General features: G+C 47.3%; 2 protein-coding genes across 3 annotated transcripts in view; one reads left to right on the top strand and one right to left on the bottom strand.

The window, feature by feature from the left end:
• LOC142582383 (uncharacterized) overlaps window positions 1–25,302 on the bottom strand; it is a 196,728-nt gene that overhangs the window by 88,664 nt on the left and 82,762 nt on the right. The window contains exons 2-3 of one of the 2 annotated variants that reach the window (XM_075692037.1): window positions 11,481–11,559; window positions 4,567–4,828 (exon numbers count right to left, since the gene is read on the bottom strand). In XM_075692037.1, the coding sequence (XP_075548152.1) occupies window positions 4,567–4,754 (188 nt within the window). In that variant the 5' untranslated portion in view covers window positions 4,755–4,828; window positions 11,481–11,559. Of the gene's footprint in view, window positions 1–4,566; window positions 5,076–11,480; window positions 11,560–25,302 lie in introns of those variants that run through there. The other variant, XM_075692036.1, reaches the window with a different exon arrangement.
• The window catches only part of LOC142582382 (galactosylgalactosylxylosylprotein 3-beta-glucuronosyltransferase S-like), a 159,417-nt gene that overhangs the window by 34,040 nt on the left and 100,075 nt on the right, over window positions 1–25,302 (top strand). The gene's annotated exons all lie outside the window — the stretch shown is intronic.

Raw genomic sequence — 25,302 nt, forward strand, 5'->3', positions numbered from 1 at the left:
TTTGTGTAGGAGTTCGGTTACGTCGTCAAGATTGTGGATGAGACCTCTCACATTCCACTGCATGATTTGTGTATCCATTTTGATAGAGTTGGATACTGTGTGTTCTGGAAAGGAAAGGAAAGGTTAGTTCACCGGCGTTTTGCAGGCGCCGTGACGAGAGTTTTATCTCTTTTGGAGCGATCGAGAGATCCTCGCCGCTCCTTAGGCGCTGGTGGCGCCGTCTTGCTGGTGGTTGTCTCCATCGCCTCTTGCGAGGTGCTAGACACGTGCTCTTCCGAGCGCTTTGTTTGACGTGAAGGCCTCGGCACGTTAGACGAGACCTTCGAGGTCACCTGCCCGGAGGTAGATGGCCCCTTCTGCTGGGTTGGCGTAGCAGAGCTAGCTGCATCCACCGGGGGGCGGATGGAGTTACTGCCGCCTCACTGGGTGTGAGTCGGACAGCCGCCGGAGACCGTTGTGGCGCTGCCCCCTGACGCGCCACTTCGGCAAATGTGTTCTTAGGCAGGTATGCCACCCGCCTACGTGCCTCCTTGAACGATATATTTTCTTTCACTTTGATCGTGACAATTTCTTTTTCTTTTTTCCAAGACGGGCACGACCGCGAGTACGCGGCGTGCTCTCCATCACAGTTGACACAATGTGGAGTGTTCTGGCATGTTTCGGAGGAATGTTCATTGTCACTGCACTTGGCACATGTCAGCCGGCCTCGACAGTTCTGTGAACTGTGGCCAAGCCTTTGGCATCATTATTCAAAAGACTACCGCAAAATAGCAGGGACAAAGACAGAGAAGATGACAGGACGAGCGCTAAACGTCGTCTTCTCTGTCTTTGTCCCTGCTATTTTGCGCTAGTCTTTTGAATAATGATGGCACACCAACTAGCCCAGCTTTCTGCCTTGATCAAACATTTGGCACTTAAAGCATCTAAGAGGATTGGGCACGTACGGCCTGACACGGAGCTTGATGTGGCCGGCCTCGATTGACTCGGGCAGGACACTCGAACCGAAGGTGATTATCAAGTGTTTGGTTTGGATTTCTTTGCCATCTCGCCTCATCTTAATTCTTTTGACATTTATAACATTCCGCTCACTGAAGCCCTCCAAGTGTTCAGCCTCAGTGAGCTCCAGCAAATCATCGTCCGAGACAACGCCACGGGTGGTATTCATCGTGCGGTGCGGGGTTACTACTACTTGGGTCTCCCCCAAATGATACTAGTTTAGGCAGTTTCTCAAATTGCTTCTGATCGCGGAGCTCCAAGAGGAGATCACCGCTAGCCATCCTCGACGCCTTATATCCTGGACCAAAAACTTCGGCAAGAAACTTCGACAGAAGGAACGGTGAGATTGTTCGCACTGGTTTAGCTGGTTTTTCTGAATGGATCACGTGGAAACGAGGAAAATTGTGGACTTGGCGTCCGAAAAACTGGAAGACCTCTTCGGTGCGCCCTCGTTTCTGAGGGCGATCAGGGAGTTTAGGAATAGTACAGTTGGGTTTCCGGCCGCGATGCCAACCACCCACCATGGAGCCCAACAGGGGAACGTGACAAAAGCTCCTCCTAGAGAAACCCTGCCAACGCCAGCCGTACATCGCTGCTATAACCAAATACAGCATAACCAAGGCTGGCTAGCCACACAAGGTTAACCCTTGCCGCCGGGAAACTAGGAAGTGAGGAGAAGTGATGAGAAGACAGGAAAGATGAAAAAGGCGAGAGAGAAAGACGAAGATTGGAGAGGAGGACAGGAAAAGGCGACTGTCGATTTCCCCCGGGTGGGTCAGTCCGGGGGTGCCGTCTACGTGAAGCAGAGGCCAAAGAGGTGTCTTTCCTACGCTGTGGGGCCTTAAAGGTCCGAACACCCGGCATCGGCTCAACCTCCAGGATCCCCTTTTCCCCAGACACGGCTAAGCCGCACACGGCTACACGCGGGAGGGTCCAACTCTCGTGTGCTCGGGTACGTGGTGTCGCAACACACCAAACGCCTGCTGACGCAGACGCCCCTGCGGGGCTCAAAGATTTCCTTCATTCTTCGTCTTCCTTCATTTCACCTGAACCACAAAGGTGAACACCTGGATCTGATGTGTGTGTGTGTGTGTATGTGTGTGTGTGTGTGTGTGTGTGCGTGTGCACGTGTGCGCGCGCGCGTGTGCGTGCGTGCGTGCGTGTGTGTGTGTGTGCGTGCGTGCGTGCGTGCGTGCGTGTGTGCGTGCGTGCGTGCGTGCGTGTGTGCGTGTGCGCGTGCGTGCGTGCGTGTGTGCGTGTGCGCGTGTGTGTGTGTGTGTGTGTGTGTGTGTGTGTGTGTGTGTGTGTGTGTGTGTGTGTGTGTGTGTGTGTGTGTGTGTGTGTGTGTGTGTGTGTGTGTGTGTGTGTGTGTGTGTGTGTGTGTGTGTGTGTGTGTGTGTGTGTGTGTGTGTGACTAAATAATAAACGGCCAACCCCGCGCGTGTTTGGCGGCTAAAGCGTTTCTTTAAGAGAACCAGGAATGACTGGGGCAAACACAAACTCCGCTACAAAAGCGGCACATCAGATTCGTACCAGGGCAACTGCTGAAACGTTCACTCTCAAAGTATTGGTGTCAGATCCCAAGCCAAGATATAAAGACCGATAGGTTGAACCATGCGGCGAATGAACGACCAGAAACTTGATTCAGTAGTTCAGATAGCCTGACCAACGTTTCATTAGGTGACCGTATCCTTCTCATAGCCACATAAAATTTAACATGCCAATAGCTGGAACAGTGACCCTGACGAACGTAGATACACCTATCGAAACATCAGGCAACTTGTCAGATATGTTTTACCATGGCTCGTCTCTTTCTAAATGCACCCCTACTAACGCGTCCACTGGAGGCCGCATGAGTTCAGTAGATCAGTTGCTACCAGTGGCGGAAACAAATCTCCTTCTCTTGAGCCTTTAAGAAACATACCAGTCCACGACAATATGTCTCGGCTCAAAGAAACAGAAAGTGCTAATGAGTGAAGAGCGAATCTTCCTTCAGAACCAGAAGCAAGAGTGAACATCCATAGCGGTAGAGCAAGAGAGCATAGTGCCGCTTTAAGGAAGTGAAAGGGAAAAAACACGCTAGAAGGACTGCTAAGTGGGAAACTAAGAAACGCTGAAAATTTAACAGATAGATAGGGCTAAAACTACACAGCTCTTGATTTCCATATAGTTCATTAAAAAGTGCAGCACACTGTACGCGGCAAAAAGGTGATACTTCTGAGAGGAAAAGGTCAGAAGAGAATCGCCGCGGCAAAATTTTCCAATGTGTACTTGCGTGAGGGCGCTATTTATAATTTGGACATGCCCTGCACTGATCGAACGAGTACACACGCACTGTAGCACTCCATTAAAAGCCGCTTATCTAGGCTGCCAAATAGAACATTCATACTTGTGGCAACCACAGTTTATAGTTCTTGCTCGCGGTTGTGCACGGTCATCCAAGAAGGCCTGTTCCTTGTAGCGATAAGGAAACTGTTCTCAGACATTTGTCGACAAAACTTTTTTCTGGTAATTCAATTCCTTCACACGTTTCCCTTTTAATTAGCTGTGGATGGTGACAAGTTCGGCTATTTAATGTGCCAGCTTTTTCAAAATCCCAACAACGACATGACAGAAACACAAAGGGCTGTGCACCAAGTCCAAGGATGACATTGAAAAACACACACGTATAAGAATAATGCGTGCTTGTATAAGCATATACAAGAAGCTAGCGTGAAATACGCAAACCAAATATTCATTCTGTCCTCGTGTTCAAATATTAAAAACGTGCAAAAGCAACACAAGCAACAATAAGTAATTGCCACATAAAAATAAAATTCACGTATATTAGTGTTCATAAAGAATCAAAAAAGTCACTGTCCACGATTTTCTAGAGATTTTAGAGCTAATCTGGGTTGGCTGAAATGCGATTAAAGTCTAAATACACTGGTGTCGGAAGAAATGGCACCTGTCTAAAGCCTTGAGACGGCCGCGAAGGATGGCTCACAGCTATCGTGTTAGCTGTTCTGTAACACTGCCCGCAAGAATTGTTTGATGAAATATAAAGGCACAATCAGAGTTGGTAGAATGAATATTGTTACGCCATTATTCTGCTCTCACAACCGGTCATTCGGCCCACTCAGAGAATGCACTACGTCGCCCAGACAAAACATATAACCCGTCACAACAACGTTGCGGTAGATGACACCTCAAGTACCATCGTTGAAATCCTTCCTAATCCTATCCATGCTTCTGAGCTTCCCCCCCCCCAACACGACATACCAACTACTCCTAACTATTCTTCAAGGCATAAGAGTTCTCCCACAAGCTGGCAGGAGCAGCGACGGTTGATCCAGTGGCCACGTGGAGTGGCGCGAGCCAATGGGGCCTTGAACTAAGGGCTGCACCCTACTAAAACGATGCCCCTTCCTATTGCAAATGTTTATCTATCTATCTATCTATCTATCTATCTATCTATCTATCTATCTATCTATCTATCTATCTATCTATCTATCTATCTATCTATCTATCTATCTATCTATCTATCTATCAATCTATCAATCTATCTATCTCAGCCGCACCGTCACATACCTGGGCCGGTTGACGTGCGAGTAGTACTTGTCGAGATGCTCAAGCAGGCGTAGCGCTTCCACCACGTTGCCGCCCACTTCCTCGGGGTCCGCACGAGCGAGCACGGCCGTCATCTGCAGGACCAGCAGACCGACCAGCAAAGCCAAGGACATGGTAGCCACTATGCGGCCCTTGCCGGCAGCTCCCATCAGTGCAGCGGTAGCAGTGGAGTACAGAAAGCAGAATCTCTCTCGGCCTCCCCCTGCTTTTTATGTCTGTATTGCTTTATGAACAGATCAACAGATATACCTCGTTGCCTCCTCGGCACCTATACGCCTGATGATATTATTTATCTCTCACTATATACCCCGGTTCACTATGTTGTGCACAGCTATTCCAGCTACTTGGCGACTCTACATGTGTCTAATGAATTCTCACCAACCCGTCCCGCGATCGCGCGATCCAGCTGCGCGTGTCTCAGCGCTCGGTAAATTCCCGTACGTACAATGTGCGCGCAAGGTTATTTCTCTGGCTACGGGAAAGCGCTTCCCACCGGCACCCGTTTTTATAAGGCGCGCGCGCGCCCGCGTACTCCCGCTCACGTGATCGAAGGATCGAGTCGGGGACCAATGGGAACAGCGCCGCCCACATGGGAGACAAATAAAAAAAAAGAAGGCCCGATCGTCAATAAAGGAGGGAAATCGGAAGGAGAAACACGGACGTACAGAAAAAGAAAAAGGACTCGGGCGCACGCGCGCATACGCGCCGGGAGTTCGAACGCCCGCGCGGGAAAGCGGGATTTCCCGTGGAAGGTGTGCGCCTGTCGGTCGCCGTTGGACCCGCGGCGGGGCGCCGGCGTCGCTTTTGACGCGGGACGCCACGGGGGTTACGAGGGTGACGACGCAGACAAATGGCATCGCCGCGGGCCCAATCGTGTGCAGGGCTCCACCGTCGACGCCGCACCACCGCGGCGAATGCATCAGAGGGGTCGCGCTCGTGCGTCCAGCAACTGCAGAACCAATATCCCTTCGGTCGCCTTAATGCACGCGCTTGCCAAGTTAGCCTTATGCTATGGCATTCTTCCTTTTTTTTCCTGCAAGCGCCAATATTGCTAGGTTCCGCCAAATGTGGACGCAGCCGTCAGCTCCTCCTGCGCTGCCTAGCTCCGGCCACCGATCCCTGTCAAACCCCGCCGCATTTCCTCTCCGTTCCTCTTCTTCCTTCTTCACCCTGTCTTTTGCGCGACGTGGCTAGCCGAATTGACAAGCGCGTGACAATAAGCTGAAGAAATCGTAGTCAGCGAGTGCAACGCTCGTCTTTTCTGTCGTTGCGTGCGTGCTTGCGTGTGTGCCTCAGGGGTTCATTCAGAAAAGCAGCTCGTGTACCTAGCCCGCGCATACCCATAACGGCAATGGTCATTGCCATTGCGCGCCTGCTCGCCGAGACAAAACATGCGGGCAACGCAGCCGGGCCATTCGAGCAGGTGTGTCTAAACCCGCCGTTTCGAGAGAGGCTCTGTTATGACGGTTATGCCGCTTATGTACTGTCAAAATTAACGGGAACATAGACATTGTTCTGCTTGGTGTAAAACTTGTTACTCAAGCAGATTTTCAGGGAGACATTCAATAGACCATCAATACCACAGTGTCTCGTACAACGGTTGTGCTCGTTCCGGAAAGAGGCTGCGCGAATCCATTTCGCTGAATGACACTGTTTATTTGATGGCGCAGCCCAGCGCCATAGCCCCCTCGCGGCTCCGATGCAATTCAGCCGATGTAGTATGTTGCTATTTTACAAAACTATTTTACCACTAACACTTTAATAAAGGTGCTAACTTACAAATTATATTAAAGTTGTTCTTATGGCAATTTTCTGCGTGCTCTTAATATCCGGACGTTTCGCGTATCCAATAACAAAAGGTCACATTTTAGTATTGTACTCAGAGATCTTTCTGCGTTTACTCTACAGGCTCTTCATTCCCTATTCTTTTTCTATGTGCCTTTTCTCTGCTTGCTTGCTTGCTTCCTTGCTTGCTTGCTTGCTTGCTTGCTTTGCTTTGATTTGCTTTCGAGAGTGACTCGTACCCAGTATGACGGAGTGGCCAAGAATCGGGTGATTTAGTTGCCAGCTAGCTCTCTTACTCTTCTCTGTAATTGTATGTACGTGCGCGAACAGAATTATACACGGTACTAGGTATGAAAGGCCAATAAAACACCCTAACACTGCAGCAAGCAACCAAACGATAAACATTCTACATTCTATTACTGCTGCAGCAGCTGCACTTACTTACTACTACTACATTACTACTATTACACCACCAAAACAAACAACAATAGACACTGCACATTGTACATTCTATTACTGCTACATCAGCTGCTACTAGTTACTACTGCTATGCTACTACTACTACTACTAAGTACCACTACAGTGCAGGTTCCTTCGCCTAACCTGTAATCTCATGAACCGCATCAACGACGTCCGTGAGTGCGGTGTTTGTGTAAAGAAAGTAACATAAAACATAAGTCATTGGTGACTCAAAAATGAAAAGCAGGCAAAAAAAATAATGTCAGACCAGAGCGTGCGGATGACTCGTACTGTAGCAAACGTGCTCGTCATAAATTTCGCTCGTCTAAAATTCATCTCGCCTTGCCCCTGCATTCCAGATGAAGCACAACGGAGTTGCATGACTATACGTCTACTGCCTAAGATACTATCATCCTCTACTGCTTGTTTCGTCTCGCAGATTTTAAGCAGCTCTTATTTTCCTGCTTCACTTGCATAATGTCAACTTTATGATAACTATCTTTATTCACTTTTCATGGCACTTTTCTTTCATTACGCAATCTTTTTTAGGAAGAACTCTGGGTAACAGCTTACCTCGGAATATACGCGATATCCGAGTGACCTGTTGAGAAATGCTACTCTCGAGGACCAAGCTAAAATTTTAGAATGCAAAAACCACAAGAGACAGGGAGAGAGAAAGAGCAAAACAAAAGAAGAAAGAAAGAAAGCTATGCTTTTTGTCTGTGTGCTGCTGAATGGAGAAGTGCAGTTTTTTTGCGGGAAACTGGGGCTTGGCATCCCGTACATGCTGTGCAATGAAACGTAACGCTGATCGATTTGTAGACATTCTCATCATGAAGAACATTTTCATTGCCGCTGCGTTCGCGAAGTCTATCGGGGCACCAGCAAAGCTAACTAAATCCTTCACCCGTCGTCGTCGTCGTCGTCGTCGTCATCGTCTTTGTTGTCGTTGTCGTTGTTGTCGTTGTCTCAGCACATGGCCAAGTTGTGTCAGACGCACCCCTCTTTTTCTTGCTTAAAGGGCCCCTCACCAGGTATGGCCATTTTGAGCGGACAAGCGCAGAGCATACACTGAGCGATAACGATCGTGTCTGGAAAATATTACATCGCTAGGCGTCGCGGAATGATCTGAAATTTCAAACCGGACGCCGTTTTCGCTTCTCATCGCTGCCGGCACGCTCCAAGCCGGAGGATGACGTGCACGTGCTAGGGCGCCTACGTACACGTGTTTGCACTGTGACGTTGCTCGTAGTGACACGTGACTTCGAGAATTATTCAAGGCAACATCTGTTCTTTGTGTAATATGTTACTTGAATAGACTTTGTCAATAGAATAGAATAGAATCTATGTTTATCTGTTAGAACTAACCCATGGAGTGCCGGCCAGCACCATCACTCACGAACTTTGGCGGCTGATGTGGAACATCTTTTCTGCCACAGCCATCACAAGTACGAGTACGTGAACGCATCAATGTCGCCGGATTGGAATCCGGTTACATTGATGCCTTCAGGTAACATGTGTAGGTTTACTGACCAGTTGCTGTCATCCAAATATATCATCCCTCCCAATTATCAACTTAATAAAACCGAATTTCAAAACTACACAGGTGAACTTCCGGCGCCCTGCATAGTTGTCTGATATCTAAATGCACATAACACTTTGTGGGGAGGCTCTCGCTGTGACGCGAGAAAATGGCTAATGGAAAACATCCTATTCTCTTCAAGTGCCTGCTTGCTTAACAAGAAAGAGCCGATATTCTACAGTCCTACGCACAAAGCATTTTCTTCCATAAACTTAAGCATAGCGTCCTGTACAATTGTGCTATATCTAGAACTGAATGTGATTAATAACCCTTATAGAAGTGATCAATTCTCCATTGTTCTAAACCTTACAAAACAAGCTAAGAGCTCTGCCCACGTTCCACAATGGAAAATTGATTCAGCTGACTAGGCGACGTTTCGTGAAATAGCACATCTGCCCTGGAATGATATCTGTCAACTTAGTCTAGACAATGTACTAGCATACATAACAGCGTTCATTATTGATGCTGCATCAGTATACATGCCCCAAACAAACGGTCGCCTTCGAAACAACCTAATTTCATGGTGGAATGAGGAGTGCAGGAAAGACCGGGAAAAGCAAAATATGGCTCGAAATCTGATCCTTAACTCCCCAACCGCCAAGAACCTAACTAACTTCAAGGCGAATAAGTCGTAAGGTAGAAGAACACGCCGCCGCGCTAAACGGGAAAGTATGGAACAGGGTGAACAAAATAAAAGGTCGCGGAACTCATCCTCTACCATTAGTAACTACAAAAGAAGACACTCTTGAGGACCAGGCTGGTTGTCTGGGAGCACCCCCACTTTGAGCATATTTCCAGTATACTCCATTACACAGAAACATTTCTAAAATATCAGTGACAAGCATAGCGACTGCCTCTGGGTCGGAAAGGCGCACACATTGAAGTATACAATTGTCCATTAACCAGGGTGGAGTTCCAGGTCTCATTGAATTGCTATAGGAAGTCCGCTCCAGGAAGTGGCAGAATAATGTATGATATGATCAAACACTTACACCCTAAAACCTACAGAACATTACTCTGACAGTTCATGTTCTCTGCCGGCTACATTCCGTGCGCCTGGAGAGAAGCAATCGTAATTCCTATTATAAAAGAGGGCAAAGATCCTTCCTCACTTAGTAGTTATAGGCCTATAGCTTTGACAAGTAGTCTATGTTAACTCTTTGAAAAAATTATTAACCGGCGCTTCAGGCATTTTCTTGAAAGCAACAAAATGCTCGATATCTTACAGTGCGGTTTTAGGGAAGGTCTACAACACATCACCTTGTCCGCATCGAGACAAATATTCGTTATGGGTTTGTGCACAAACAGGTTTTCTAGTCGGTATTTTTGTATATGGAGACGACGTACAACACAACTTGGTGTTTTGGAATCCTTCGTGATCTGTCTGAAATGGGAGTCCGAGGCAATTTACTTCAGAGTTACCCCTCCTATCGCACGTTCCGTGTTAGAGTAGGTGACGTTCTGTCCCGTAGTTTTACGCGAGAGACTGATGTCCCCCAGGGTGGTGTCCTGAGCTGCACCTTTTTATTGTCAGTTGCATTTACTCCACATTGTCCTACCACGTACTATGTTTTACTCTGTATATGTGGATGCCATCCAGATAGGTTACAAATCATGTAATCTAAGTATCCGCAAGCGACAAGTAGAGCTTGGCTTACATGACTTGTCAAAGTGGGCAGACGAGAACGGTTTTAAACTAAACCCTCAAAAAAGTACGTGCATCCTGTTCTCTAACAAGCGAGGTATACTGCCGGACCCTGTAATAGACCTCAATGGTGAACAACTATCCTTAAGCCGTAAACATAAATTTTCAGGCATCATTTTAGACTCCAAGTTAACTTTTGTCCCCACCTGAAGTATCCTAAAGCAATATGCCTCAAGGTTATGAACCTTCTGAAGCTCCTGCCACGCACATCTTGGGGAAGCGACAGGAAATGCCTTATAAGCTTGTACAAAATTCTAATAGTATCACGTCTTGACTATGGAGCCATAGTATATAATTCTGCAACGCCTAGTGCTTTGAAAATGTTAGATCCTATCCACCACTGAGGCCTTGCTACAGGCGCCTTTAGTGTTAGTCCTGTGCAAAGCCTGTACGTGGAACATAATGAATGGTCTCTATACTGTCAAAGTACAAGTTTAAGCTTTTGGTATGCCTTGAAGGTAAAATCAGCTGTAGATCATCCTTGTCACTCAATTATACACGACTTGTCCCCGGCCAGGCTGCTCCGTAACCACCCAGTCTCCAGGCCTCCTCTGTACCTCCGGTTGGAAGCACTGTCAGACGAAACAGGCGTCCCTCTTTTAGAGAATGTCCTAATGGCTCCTATTTGGCTTCCACCGCCTTGGGAGTAGCAGACTATCCAGTATCACATCTCTTAGAGATATCAAAACGAGCACCTTAGACACATATACATTTGCATCTTCTTGAACTTAAGGAGGAGTACTCCTGTGCTGAATTTTGCAGACATGCTTCGAAGTCTCCTGTTGGTGTTGCTTACACAGCTCTCGGATTCTCAGTTTCAATATCTGGGGCACTGAATCCACACACCAGTATCTTTACAGTGGAATCACACGCTATACTCTCGGCTATTCAACACATAAAGCTCACAAATGTCGCTAAGGCTAGTGTCTTCACAGACGCATTAAGTGTAGTGAGAGCCCTAATTAGTCTGCGAAAACACAAGAACTCCGTTTTGAATGAACTGTGCAGCGTTTTGTGCTCCGCATGTATGTGCAACCAAGTGACTGTGTTATGCTGGATACTTGGTCATAAAGGTATAAAAGGCAACGTAGCTGCTGATGAAAATGCTACGTCTGTTAATTTTAGCGACATAGATGGAAATATCTCCATCCTTGCCACAAACCTAAAGCCTTTTCTACGCCGTAAACTCAGGAAGAATTGGCAAGGAGAGTGGGATACCCAAATATTGAATAAGCTACACATGATAAAAGACAAACTAAGGAACTGGATATGTGTGAAAACAGCACGGTATAGGGAAGTACTTTTTCCCTATATAAGAATAGAACACACGGTACTCACTCTTACCTCTTGACTGTGAGGGATCCTCTGATTTGTAGTAAGTGTGGCAAAAATGTCATAGCCCTCCATGCTCTTATTCAGTGCCCTGCAATAGAAGAAGAGAGGAAAATGTATTTCCCTTCTGCATATCGCGAAAATATACGTCTTCATCCGGCATTTTTTCTTAGCACTGAACCGCTTTTTAATCTGTAAGTAGTCTTAGATTTCTTAGCCGAAATCGACACCGTGAAAATAATTTGGCCAGGTAAACACGTGATTAACAGCCTTTGCATTCGAAGGCCCTCTCGAAGCTATAGTATCACTGTTATTTCGTCGTCGTATGTTTTTAACGAAACACAATTACAATAGCCCACATTCCTAAGTAATTAATGACATTATTTTAGTACCTATATGTTTTACGCCATTTACAGAGAGAGTTTACAGGGTAGCCAACCGGAGATAATCTCTGGTTAACCTCCCTGCCTTTCCTTTGCCTTTCTCTCTCTTTCTCTCTCTACAGAGACAGTTTTTAGGTCCTTTTACAGCGATGTCACATCTACCATGAGGAATTCAGTGTCCACGCCATCCACAATATACCGTTAACGTTACCATTTGTAGTGGTGCTCTTTCGCCATATCTGGCCCTTGCGCCATAAAATACCACAGATCATCATCATGAGTTCGTACCTCTGTTCAATATTATGTGTCACCTTCGTGTTGTATGCTAAACAGCTTCGCTGGTCAGCCACCTTCACAGAGTGTAATGGCTCATGATTTTTGTAGGCTCCCGTTCTATACCACATTGTTTGGTGTGGTAAAAACTACTTTATATTGATCACTTCATGTGTTGTCTGTGAGGAGAATGCTGCGATGGCGTGCCGTGGTGTTGAAACGTTTGAGCGTATCCTTGCATCTTATGACCCAGTCTCTTTCATGTGCTCTTTTAGTCTGTGAGCTTTCTGATGCTTGCACTCGTGCAGCTTCTGCTTCGCAATTCTGCGGAGAACATTCAGAAATTCCTTCGGTTTGGACCATTTACCTTTTTACAGATGATTTCTGTAGAGTATGGGAACTTTTGCCGCACTATGTGTATACACGTTTCCTAATCTTCTCTGTGCTTACGGGACCTATTTACTGTTGTCTTCTCAATCTACCACTGCTCTCATTAAGCAATTGCTGTCACATAAGTAAAATCATAAGGCTACACCCACCCGTAGCTGCACCACTAGCACCACCATCGCAAGTTCCGAAATTAAAAGGAATATTTATATTACATAAAATTTTGGGAGCTTGTTTTACATTGCCAATCTCGGCAGCTTCCTACAAAAATGTAACAAGGTGAACAAATAAACTAAGCAAATTTACAATTTCCCCTTTATAGAGCTACATAAAAGCCTTACTTGTGTATAACACATCGACCGCGGAGTCTAACACGATGCAAAAATGAACAACACGTCGCGAAAAAACACCTTATGTGGCCGCCTTCATGCACTGTAAGCACGCTGTGTTTAGATAAAAAAGAGGAAAGCGGGACTTCTATTTTTATGCAAACCTATACATTGAGTTGTGCGCCAATTCTTTCGAAATGTCATTGTTCTGAGACGCTGTTTCATGTCTACATGAGTGAAGACTGCGCAATATCGCGTCCTTCAGTCTCGATAGGAGGAAGGATTATTCGGTTCAGATCTGATACTAAGTGAATCGAAACGTAAGTTGAAGTGTACTGGAGCGCAAGACAATGATTTGACGCGCCGCACTACATCAAGTTTCCTGGCGGAAATAATAAGAAAATAGGAAACTTGACTTTGCAGCGGCAAAGTCAAGTTTTCTATTTGGTGCGTCGGTTTATTTAGTTTCCTATTGGTGCGTCGGTTTATTTCTTTTTGGCGTTCGCAAAACCATCGGCAATGTGGTTGTTTTTTTCGATATGTGCACATCTTACATGGCCCAGACCATTTCCTATTCTTATACGGAATGAGCGTACCGAACGCGATTGGTTCTAGGTTGAATTTTTTTTCTAATATTGAAGTTGGGTGTGCGCTCCTTACACGGATTCACACGGCAAGAATGTTCCTTCGTGTAATTGTGAATGTCCGTTTGAAGTGAAACGGGTTCTGAAAGGTATTTGTTTGCAGTTGGCGTAGGGCGACTCCTTGTGCCCCGTTTAGGTCTTTGTGCGGTGGTGGCGGGAATTTTCTTCTGGCTTATTGGTACATCTTTGTGATGTTGTTGTATCTGGTCAGTTTGTCTCGTTCGGCTCGGGGGTCTTCACGAGAGGCTGGCCAGGCGCGGTCTGTCAGCTCTCGCCTCCATAGTTTGTAGATTTAGTTAAATTATAATGCATTTGTGGTCACATCCTTGGCCGTTTGAGCAATACAGTTATTAGCAAAAATATTTAAAGCAACACAAACACAAGAAATAAAAAGAAAACAGATAAAGTTACACTGTCGAGAAACTATCATATGACACACTTTTTCATGATGTTTGTCAGCCATGGCCCCAACCATTTTGTTGTTTTTAAAATATAGTGCAGGTCACTTCCTGATATAGCGAGGGGAAAAACACCGCATATCTAATATGTGCGCGCCGTGTTGTCGCATCGGCGGCACTGTTGACCGGAATGTTACAATGTAGCGGTATCCACTGCAAAATAATTATGTGCTGCGCTTGGTTAACCTTTGCCGGCTTTTGAAATGTCTGATGAACTATAGCTGCATTCATTGCTTTCGTGCCTGCGCTGCTAAGCGACGCGAACAGAACCTATAGGAATGATTGAAAGCTAATGGTGAAATTTGTAGCGCGCTCAATAGACAAGGGCGCAGAGAAGGTGGGCACACGACTGCTCGCTCGAAACTGTTTATTTTTGGAAAGAGACAGAACATAAAAGCGCCAGCTATGTGTACTGAGCACGTGTAAAACGGGTTACCAATTTTTATATAAACATATTGCAAAGGTTCAAGCAGTATTCAAGAACATAAATTCTTTGTCAGTGATAGCAAACGACGGCTGAATGATGCATTCTTCAGCACATCTTATTATATGGAACACTTCTGTGATTTCACGTGTTAGATTTTTTTAAGCACTCGTTTGTCCACTTTCTCTGCGTCCTTGTATATCGTGCGTGCCACAAATCTCACCGTGAATACTTACCAACTCGCTCAACTATCAGTTCTGCTGCAGACTGAAAACAACCCTATTATCTGTGTAGCTCCTTCTTTCTATTCTAGATTTTTTTTTACCTTTGGGTAGCGAACCAGACTCTTGTCTCGTTGATCCAACGCCTCCGAGATAGCACAAGACCTGCGCACTTCGATCTATGACGTCATTCTACCTTTCCCGACTGCCATAGCATCTAATGGGGATGCTCCCGACTAAGCCGTGGTACAAATCTCGGTACAAGTAGGATGACGTCATAAAAAGTGTGCACATGCCTGCTATCTAGTAGGCGTTGCTTGAACTCCCTACATATCCTTCTATTTGGTTTCTCTCTCCTCTCTCTATCTGTCTCTTTGTACCCACTTTCAGGACTCCTGTAAGAAAGTTATGAACTTTATCGCGGTCGATATTGACGATCTGGTCCGAGAAAATTCTATGTTGCTAATGGCGGCCGTAAATCACACTTCAGATAACAAGTTAGCCTCAGGATGTTTATTTAAAAGAAAACGAACAACAAACAACAAATCCAGGGGCACTAAAACTTAAAACTATTCCAATATGTTTTTATTTCAAGCTCCTGGCGTCAAATTTGCGTAACCGCCGACGCAAGCATCGGGCGGTGATCGGCAGCGTTGCCCGCACCAGCTTAATCAAAAGCTCTCCTCGTTTATAGGAGGTCACTTTTGTTTGCTTTCAAAAGTAATAACATTACCAACTTTGCCTACATTGAACAAGAGGCAAGGAGCACGCTCAAGTAGCGAGGGTTTCAGTGCAGCCGAGCCAGCGCACTGAAAATGGATAACCGGATGAAGAAGGTGGCGCCGGCGTCTGCGTGCGATTGGTCCGCTTTACCTTCGTTAGCTGGCCGTGACTGGTCGAAAATTGTGGCGGCGTGCAACAGAACGTTAAGAATGCCGCTAAAACGAATCCTAAGCAGAGTTGGCAGAGCGATGTCGTAAACTTGCCGAAAAGGCTCGGTAACGTTATACGGCCCCGCAAACAGTTTTGTTATAAGCAAATACACCCCTGCACCTCGGCAGATGCGAGTAGCCAGTGCCTGAGTGATCGGCGGCAGCCATCTTCTATTTCTTTCGGTACGGGGCAGACTGACTATCCTGAAAAATATTCAATTTTGTTCGGCATATTAAAGTATCTTTAACGTGTACCCGTCACTTTGACGCGGTGTTTCTGTGATTTTGTGACGTCGCATGACAGACAGGTGAAGTGGGTGCAGCCCGTAATATTCTCACCGATAGCAGAGGGCTAACGGCGAAAAGGCATCGAATCAGAAATAATTTTTCTTTTGTTCGGTCTAATCATGCATAATCAGTGTGTACATGCCAGACATATCAGATAGGGCGTTATGTGTACATATGATATGTGTACATATCAGATAGGGCGTTCTCGCGGTTTTCGTGAAGTCGCCTGACAGACAGATGAAATGGGGGGGGGGGGGGGAAGGGGGAGTCCAAAAAAAAGTTTTTGACCAATCGCGGAGGGCTTACTGCTTAATTTCTTTACACAGTAGCGCAGAAGGACATGGAACGAAGAAAAAGGCGACTTGTTCTTTCGTCCATGTGCTTCTGCGCTACTGTGTAAATAATGCCATACAAACTAGCCTATCAGTCTGTCCTAATTGCAGAATTGGACTAGAAAAGTTTGGTGTAGCTTCACGTTATAGCGCCCCAGGTACTGCTGGTCATAACAAAATTGCAGTAACTCCATGGCTACCCACGCAGCTGCAAAGCATTAGGCCGCATACTTGTTTCTTTCTGCTATTTTCAATGTGAAATACCGGTTTTCCGTAGCCAGCGTAGACGGTGATTCCGTCCTTCCATAACCTTTCCTGGTTCTCGTCAACAAACTCTTCGTTTTACCTATACCCGTGTTTTTCGACGTACCAACATCTAAAAAAGCACCAAGACGACAAGTTAAAAAAAAAAAGATGGAACCTGGGAAGTGCGGCAGCGAAAGCAATATACGCGCGCCAAGGGAGCTTAATTCGGGAAAATGCCTCATACAACGCACGCGGCGCTCATATATTGTGGCCACTGAAACACGCGCCTTGCAGCGCGCGCCCAATTTACATCGGTTTCAGTCAAGGAGGTCTTAAAAACACTTTTTTCTAATCCTACTTTGTTTCAGTTCACCCAAATGCACGCTGAAATAGATACGCGGGAAAGGAGATCCGTATACGCTAGCCATTAAGTGACACGGAATACTGTTCTAAATGTTAATACACTGTAGCAGCAACAGTCGCTATATATGGTTGAAAAATGTAAATGGAGATTAACGTAATCAACGTGCTCTGCAGAAGGATCACACTTGTAATGGTGAAACACGCACCCATATACGCCCACATACGCGCGCGCACAGAAATATTCCTTCTGTGGGACACACGCAAAATCTGTGTTGGTGCCTGTTTAACGAACTTAGTGTGGGTATTACAGAAGTTTGCATTCACGATTGTATGAACGCTAGTAATAATCACAACACTAAAAAGTTCATGCGCGGATATAAAATTGCACGCTATACAGTCTATAGCGCCCAGCGCAGTCAACACGGCCAATGTCGTTCAGCACACTTTGGCGCGGCTGACGCGAAAATAGAACATGTCCTATCTGACGCCAGAGCCACGAAACCGGAGTGCATCGCGCGCTAGTTTATCAGTCTGGCAGCATGCTGGCCTACACTTCAGATGCACATAGCATAGAGTTTCATACAATAATTACCAGAGAGAACTCTGACGTTGGGATCGCTCTGGCACCATGGTAATGATGAGAAGTACACGGTATTGTCTGATCTTCGTATTTGTGGAGTCAGACGTCCTTGTGGCTTTGTTTATCACACTTTCTCTGCATTGTCCCAAACTTTTCTAAGTGTAGAATACTCTGCGAACGAGCACAGTCACTACTAAGTGCAGTGGCTCAACATGTCGAAGTGGCCAGATGGAAACGCGCCAAGTGTCTGGCTTGCCCGCAAGAAATTCGCGAGGGCGTTCTATGCCCCTTGTCGGTGCACGCGTCGTCCGTGACGTAATCGTTTCAACGTCGGGCTTCTGTGCTATAGGCGTCCTGTGTTCAAATCCTGCCGTCGGACAATTTTGATGATGTTTATTTAATTATTAATTTCACCGTACTTCGTCGAAAATGGCCAATTTGCAATGTCGCGGAGCCCTTCGGAGCCAGAAGGACGATGTTTGGGCGAAGCCAAGTACTTGCCACAATTCCCATGCTGGCTGAACCGTCCCCAATGCAGCTCCCGTAAAAACACGAGCGTCAGAGTTTCCTTTAGTATTTATTGTGTGAAGCTCTATGGCACTGAAGCGGGTGTGCTGAGTTTTCGCCTTCAAGAAAGCACTCGCTTGCCGCGCGCAATTAGCTCGCTGCTGATGCCGCGCTTCATCACTCCAGTGTTTCCACAATGAGTGTGCGCGGTCATCGAGTGAGATGTGTTCCCGCTTGCTTGTGTGCGCGTGACACCATGCTCGTTAATTTAGTTAGTAAGCGAATGTTTACAAGCTTATACGGCCGAAAAAACTACTTTCCTTGCTTCGTATAGCGGTCGACTAATTTGCTATCGCAATCGATGCTTCGCCTTTCCGGCGAAACTGCTACTTATTTTACATATATGTCGGCGGTGTGCCAGGAACGAGCATGGAATCTCGTCGCATGACGCCAGGGGGCGGCATCACAGAGGCCGAACCTGCTACAATGTATAGCTCAAGTCGAGCGTTACGAGTTCACCATCACCAGCAGCAACTTCATATGGTACGATTCTTTTGAGATTGCATTTTACACGTCGTATTAAGCCCCGAATAGATTTTGCACGCTCCGTTCAAGCTTTTGAGAAATCTATATGCCTGTAATGCGCACCATGCGGGATGACATTTTAAGCTGTCCCAGTTAAGCACAACATCATTGAGTTATGCACTCCGCAGGAGTGTCTTCCCTTAAAGCAACTAAGCCACCCTCAGGTGAAAAGTCACAGCACAGCACAGTGGTTAAACGTCCGAAATTATGGGTAGAGTCAGACAATCTGACCCGTACATCGTATGTTGTTTGAAATGGAAAGTGGAATCTAATCAACAAATTTTTAAAATGTGCTATCAGTCCATCGCCATATATTCTAGCATTGTGCGGCTGATTGTTAACGATTCGTGAGCCGTGTTCACTTCCAAGCAATCATAATATTTACTCAACTCGACTACGGGTTTTCTCACGAAAAAAAATATATGATCTTCTAACGTAATATTAACTCAGTCCCTTATCGCTGAGCATTTCTAAAGCGCGAAATCACTGCAACACTGTTTTCATGAAGAAAGAAAATTCGCTGCCCCTCTTTCCCCTAGGTGAGGAGAGGAGGAGGAGGAGACAAAGGAGAGGAAAGACAGGGAGGTTAGCCAGTGTAAGCACCGGCTGGCTACCCTGTGCTGGGGAAAGGGGTAAAGGGAATAAAAGGAGAAAGAAGAAGAGGGAAAAAAAATGGAAAAAAAAAGAGAAAATTCACACAGTAACGCGAAACTACGCGCTACAACGTTCAAAGGCGGTCGCACAATTCGCAGTTCCTTAAAAACTTCAACAGAGCCTTTAAGGCCTTCAGTGCCGAAGCCCGTCTGGACCAATGTCCTAGAGCTTTTTCCTCTGTAAAGGGGCGATTGTCCAGTTTTGCGAGAGCGGTCACGAGCACTTTTCTTCGCACTGCGTAACGGGGACAGTCACATAGGAGGTGTTGAATCGTCTCCTCGCAGCCGCAGGTGTCACAAGTAGGGCTGTCGGCCATGCCAATGCGGAATGAATATGAGTTCGTGAATGCCACGCCGAGCCACAGGCGGCACAGAAGTGTTGCTTCCGCTCGTGGCAACCCTGGTGGTAGGCGGAGTTGCAGACGTGGATCCAATTTGTGGAGACGTGCGTTCGTGAAATCACTGGTGTTCCACAGATTCTGCGTAAGCTCGCGGGCGAGGGAGCGAAGACTTGTGGCTGCGTCTGTTCTTGACAGCGGTATGGGTATAATCTGGGCACCATCATGAGCCGACCGGGCAGCGTCATCCGCACTGTCATTTCCTGAAATTCCACAGTGTCCCGGTATCCACTGGTAGATGATGTTGTGTCCCTTGTTGATTGCGTGATGGTGGAGCAGTCGGATGTCTGCGACTAGGTGCTCATTTGGTCCATGGTTGAAAGGAGACATCAGACACTGAAGAGCTGCCTTTGAGTCACATAAGATGGACCATGAATGTGATGATTTGTGAACTATAAACTCCAGAGCAGCACGGATAGCTGCGAGTTCTGCAGCCGTCGATGACGTAATGTGAGATGTCTTGAACTTGAGGGTGACGCACTCTGCGGGAATCACCACTGCTCCAGCAGAACTATTAGAGGATACAGAACCGTCTGTGTAAACATGGATGCGTCCTCTGTGCTGTTCATGTAGCACTGAAAGCACGGTTTGTTTGAGGGCGAAAGTGGACATCTCCGTTTTCCTTTTGATACCGGGAATAGCAAGAAGAGCCTGGAGTGGATGGAGGCACCACAGCGGTTGAGGTGGTCGTGCTGCAGGCGTGAAGTTTGATGGTAAAATTCCATGGTTGGCGGCAATAATCTTGCTAAACGCTGAACGAGGTCGAGCGGCAGGAAGGGAGGCGAGATGATGCGATGGAAGGCGGGCGAAGTGCCTGATATGCATCCTTAAAGTGTCGACTTGAAGATACGTGTTGATGGGGTGGTCATGCGCGATGGCTATTGTTGCAGCCGTGGACGCACATCTGGGAAGACCAAGGCAAATTCGCAGAGCTTGCGCTTGTACAGATTGGAGGGCACGGAGGTTGGTCTTGCCGGTCCCACCCAGTACAGGTAAGCTATAGCGCAGGAGACCGAGGAACAGTGCGTTATAGAGTTGGAGCATCGCACTCACAGACGCACCCCATGACTTGCCCGCAAGAAATCTGAGCACGTGGGTTATCATGACTAATTTCCTTTTTAGGTAGGATATTTGAGGACTCCAGGAAAGGTCGCGATCTATTATCACACCTAGAAACCGGTGCGTCTTCTCGTAGGCAATTGGCTGTCCATTAATTCTTATAACGTACGGTTTCATTGCTTTACGCGTGAAAGCGACTATAGAGCACTTCTCGCAGGACAGCTCCAGACCTCGTGCTCGAAGATAACCTGATGTTAGTGTGGCCGCTTTTTGAAGTCTGGCGCGCACCTGAGGACGCGTCGCTCCTGATGACCAAATGCATATATCGTCTGCATAGATCGACACATGGACGGATTCCGGAAGGGTATGGACCAGGTCGATGAGCACCAGGTTAAATAGAGTGGGGCTCAAAACTCCGCCTTGTGGTACGCCTCGGTACGTGTTGCGTTGTGATGACGCACCGTCCTCTGTTTGCACAAAGAATGACCTGTCCTTCAAGAAGCTGGATATCCACCGAAAAACAAGGCCGCCTAGGCCGACCTCACCCAACGCGTCCAGGATGGCTTGATGGGTTACGTTGTCATATGCGCCTTTGACATCCAGGAACATCGCCGCTGACAGTCTCCTGAGGCTTTTTTCGTGCTGAACAGACGAGACAAGATCTATAACGTTGTCTATAGAAGAGCGTCCGCGTCGAAAGCCTGCCATAGCGTCAGGATATAACCGGTAGTGTTCTAGATACCACTCTAGACGCGTCAGCACCATCCTCTCCATCACCTTTCCTAGACAACTGGCCAGAGCAATGGGACGATAAGACGCCACATCTAGGGGTGATTTACCTGGCTTGAGCAAAGGCACAAGGCGGCTGGACTTCCATGCAGCCGGAACTTCTCCATCACGCCATGAATTATTGTACACGTCTAGAAGTGCATGCCGGGCTGTGTGACCGAGGTTTCCAAGAGCTGCGTATGTCACCCCGTCAGGCCCAGGCGATGAGGAACGTCTGCACGCTGCCAACGCCGCCTGCAACTCCTCGATGGAAAACAGATTGTCCATACGAGAATCCCGCGAGATTGGAACATCACGGGGATCACGTATAGCGAACGATGGCGGTAAACCAGCAACTTTGAAACAGAAGTCCTCCGCTACGTCGATCTCTCTGCGACCTTGGTAGAGAGCCAGGCATTTGAAGGGGTGGCGTTGTTGCGGTGATGTTCGAAGACCACGCACTGTTCTCCATATATGTGACAGGGGTTTACGTGGATCAAGGGTATCACAGAAGGTCTTCCATCTTAGAGACTGCAGGGAGTTAATCCGACGCTGGATCTTCTTCTGTATGCGTCTCGCCTCCCGTAGGTCGTAGATGGACTTGGTGCGCCTGTACCTTCTTTCCGCGCGACGGCGGATTGCTCGAAGCCGCTCCAATTCAGCTTCGAATTCAGAAAATTTAGGAATAGGCCTGAAAGATCGTGTTGCTTCTTGAGCAGCAGCGTTAATTAGCTTCTCGATGTTGCCAGGCAGACAGTCCTGGATCTCTTGGCAATTCTTCTCCATGAGCAATGTGTATTTAGGCCAGTCGATGTGATGAAGAACTGTAGTAGAGTGTGACTTGCGTATGCCGTCGATTTTGACATATGTTGGAACGTGGTCACTACCATGCGTTTCGTTGTCCGTGAACCATTTCACACTGGCACTGAGGCATCTTGAAACAAATGTCAAGTCCAGGCAGCTGCTGTATGTCAATCCCCGCAGAAAAGTGGGACTGCCATCATTTAGGCAGCAGAGCTCATGGTCCGACGCGAAGGATAGTACACGTCTGCCTCGACAGTCCATCTTTAAGCTTCCCCATAGCGGATGATGCGCATTGAAGTCGCCGGTAATAACCCATGGTCCAGGTGTCGCTGTTAAAATTGCACCCAGTCGTGCGTTGTCAAATCGACTATTAGGTGAAATGTAGGCACCTATGAGCGTGAGTGCGACGTTCTTGCATTTTATAGTCAAACACACATACTGATTGTCGTCATCAGGTGCCACTGGGTGTAAAACATATGTGAAATCGCATCTGATATAAACAATGACTTTGCTGCGGTCGGTACAGGTGGCAGACATGAAAGCTTCATATCCTGATAGGCGGATGGCGCTCTCAACGTTGGGTTCACAAATGACGATGATTGGAAATTTGTTCTTAAAAACAAACGGACGAAAGTCCGAAATACGCGATTTAATGCCTCTGACATTCCATTGGAAGATAGACGCTTCCTTGACCTCTTTAAGGAACGAATGTAGAGGAGCAGCCATGGTGCTTCTCAAGACCGGACAGTACCGGATACAGGGCATCCAGTATTTGAAGTGCGCCTCGAGCCGCCGGAGTGTGTATGGCGGTCAGCAGTGCTCGTAGCGTGTTCATAAGGGCCCTTATCATGGTGACAACTTGTTTGTCGTTGTCGTGGTTGCTGCCAGAAGGTGAAGCATGATTCGGCGAGCGTGCTACATCTTGTCGCTCCGCTGGTGGATCTAGCCGTGGCAATGGCGGCCACTCCTCGCTTGAGGCAATGATATGGGAGACATTCTGCTGAGGAATCTCATTGCTGCTATTGCTAGTTGTATGCAGAAGTTGCTGGACTGTCAGTGGACGCGGTGCATCCTTAGCAATAGCAGTGGGTTTCCTAGATCTCCGGCGACGTGAACGTCGACGTCGCACCTTAGTGGCAGCCTCCCTGTGCGAGGAACCATCCCTGACCATTTGCCTCAAGACTTTCGCCTCATTTTTCACATGTGGGCAATTCTTCGAAGTTGCATCGTGAGAGCCCTGACAATTTGCGCACTTTTGGTTTTCTGCACGACAGGCGTCGGAGCTGTGCGAACCAGAGCACCGTGAGCATACGGCAGCGTTTGTGCAAACCGCACTAACGTGCCCTATCCTTTGACACTTCCTGCACTGAAGCGGCTTTGGCACAAAAGGCCGTACAATGTGTCGGAAGTGACCGACCTTGACGTGGGACGGTAGGCTGTCTCCTTTGAAAGTTAACTTGACACACTGCGAGTTTCCCAGGCGGCGGGCTTGCAATATGGCAATTCCCTCTGTCGCCGGCTTGATGAGTATATGCAGGTCAGCATCGCTTATGGAATTATCTACGTCATACACAACGCCGGCCGTAGAGTTATGATGGTCTTGTTTGTAGCAGCGTACGTTGATGCTATCCAGCACCTTAACGTTGCTCAGAATGTCTAGCGCGCTGCGGTTTGTGACATCTATAGCGAGGATGTTCTTACGGCCGTTGATCCTTATATCTTTGATCTGACCCGGAACAAGTGCCTCGAGCGATACAGATGTGGCTTGGCGGTTGATCCGGTTCAGATTGTCGCTAGCAGCCACAGGCACATATAAAATGGTGAGGTCTGATGGCTTTCGCGTCGGGATCACAGTTGCCTTACTTGTGGAAGGAGACGTCCTGACGAGCCTTCTCTTTGCTTTGTGCTTCGCTACGGGCACGAAGTCGCTGTCATCCGAGGTTTCATCACTGGTCCCTGAGTAGATCACAGTGTCCTCGCTGTAGGTGTCACTCGGGCGACTAGACCGCTTTCTCGGTGCGGTCGCTGTTGACGTAGAGGGACCAGGAACCTCTCCAGGCGACTCCACGTCCATCGCCGTAGTTAAGGGAGTGGCGTCTCCCACAAAGTAGCTTTAAATTCTCAGAGACAAAAAGGCAGCGTTCCACACAGGACACTTCGTCGTCGTCCTTCCTCCCCTAGGTGAGCTTGGACCATGACTCAACCCAGTTCGTAACCTATCCGTTGTATTGATGCTTTTCGCTGAGCAGTTTGTCGCAGAGAAACGATATGGCACTTTCGGCGTCGCGCCGCATGTAGCCTCAGCGGCAGCGCACTCATGCGACGCCACTGCCGCTTCCACCTAGCTTCAGTGCGATCACCTGTCGGAAACGCACCGCTCTTCTGCCAACACACTGTTCTTCAATCAAGCTGTATTAAATCATATGGATTGAAGACGCATGCAGTAGTTGGTTGCAAAAATAGTGACTGGCATATTAAGGAATGGAATTGATCCGTGTGGCCAAGTTCGCGGACCGCTGCTGCAACTGTCTGTGCGTGTCAATGGCACTTCGAGATGTGCGGCTTTCCTCGAGGATACAGAAATTTGCTTCAAACCTTTCAAAAAAGTGCTTCAGCCCCAAAGCGTCGGCAAGAGTGAGTATCACTCGTTAAAAAATGACAAAGGGAGTAGCGCCGCGACCTGTCATAGTAAGTTTCGCGCACAGCGTTAACATACATCTATACCCCAACTGGCATGGATACTTACGCCCACTCTATGGCCAACGTGTCAATGAGTGAATGGGCGCACACTTGAATGTATCCGCACCGTATACGCGCAATAAATGATAGACTACACCAATAGCACACAAATGGATGGAGCTGAACGTATCGTGACGGTCCAGAAGAGTAAGCGGGTTACTAGCGTTAATACAACTTTGCTAAAGGTATACTTCAAAGTACAAACTACGTTTCAAGCCTTCCGCGCACCAAGAACAACTCTATTGTAACTGAGCACTGATTAGGTGGAAAATACTCAGATAGCGACCGCACCGAGGAAATCTACTGAGCAAGAATTGTGACAAGCCGCTGCTCCAAAATATTTGCGAACTAAAGAACGAAGAGCCAAACACACTAATCCTGATTCAATTCATGAGCGGAAAGTTCGGATACCTTCAAGTAGATATTTAGCCCCGCTTTAAAAAAAAATACCATTTGCGCTG

This window comes from Dermacentor variabilis, chromosome 5, assembly GCF_050947875.1.
Source record: "Dermacentor variabilis isolate Ectoservices chromosome 5, ASM5094787v1, whole genome shotgun sequence".
Lineage (NCBI taxonomy): Eukaryota > Metazoa > Arthropoda > Arachnida > Ixodida > Ixodidae > Dermacentor > Dermacentor variabilis.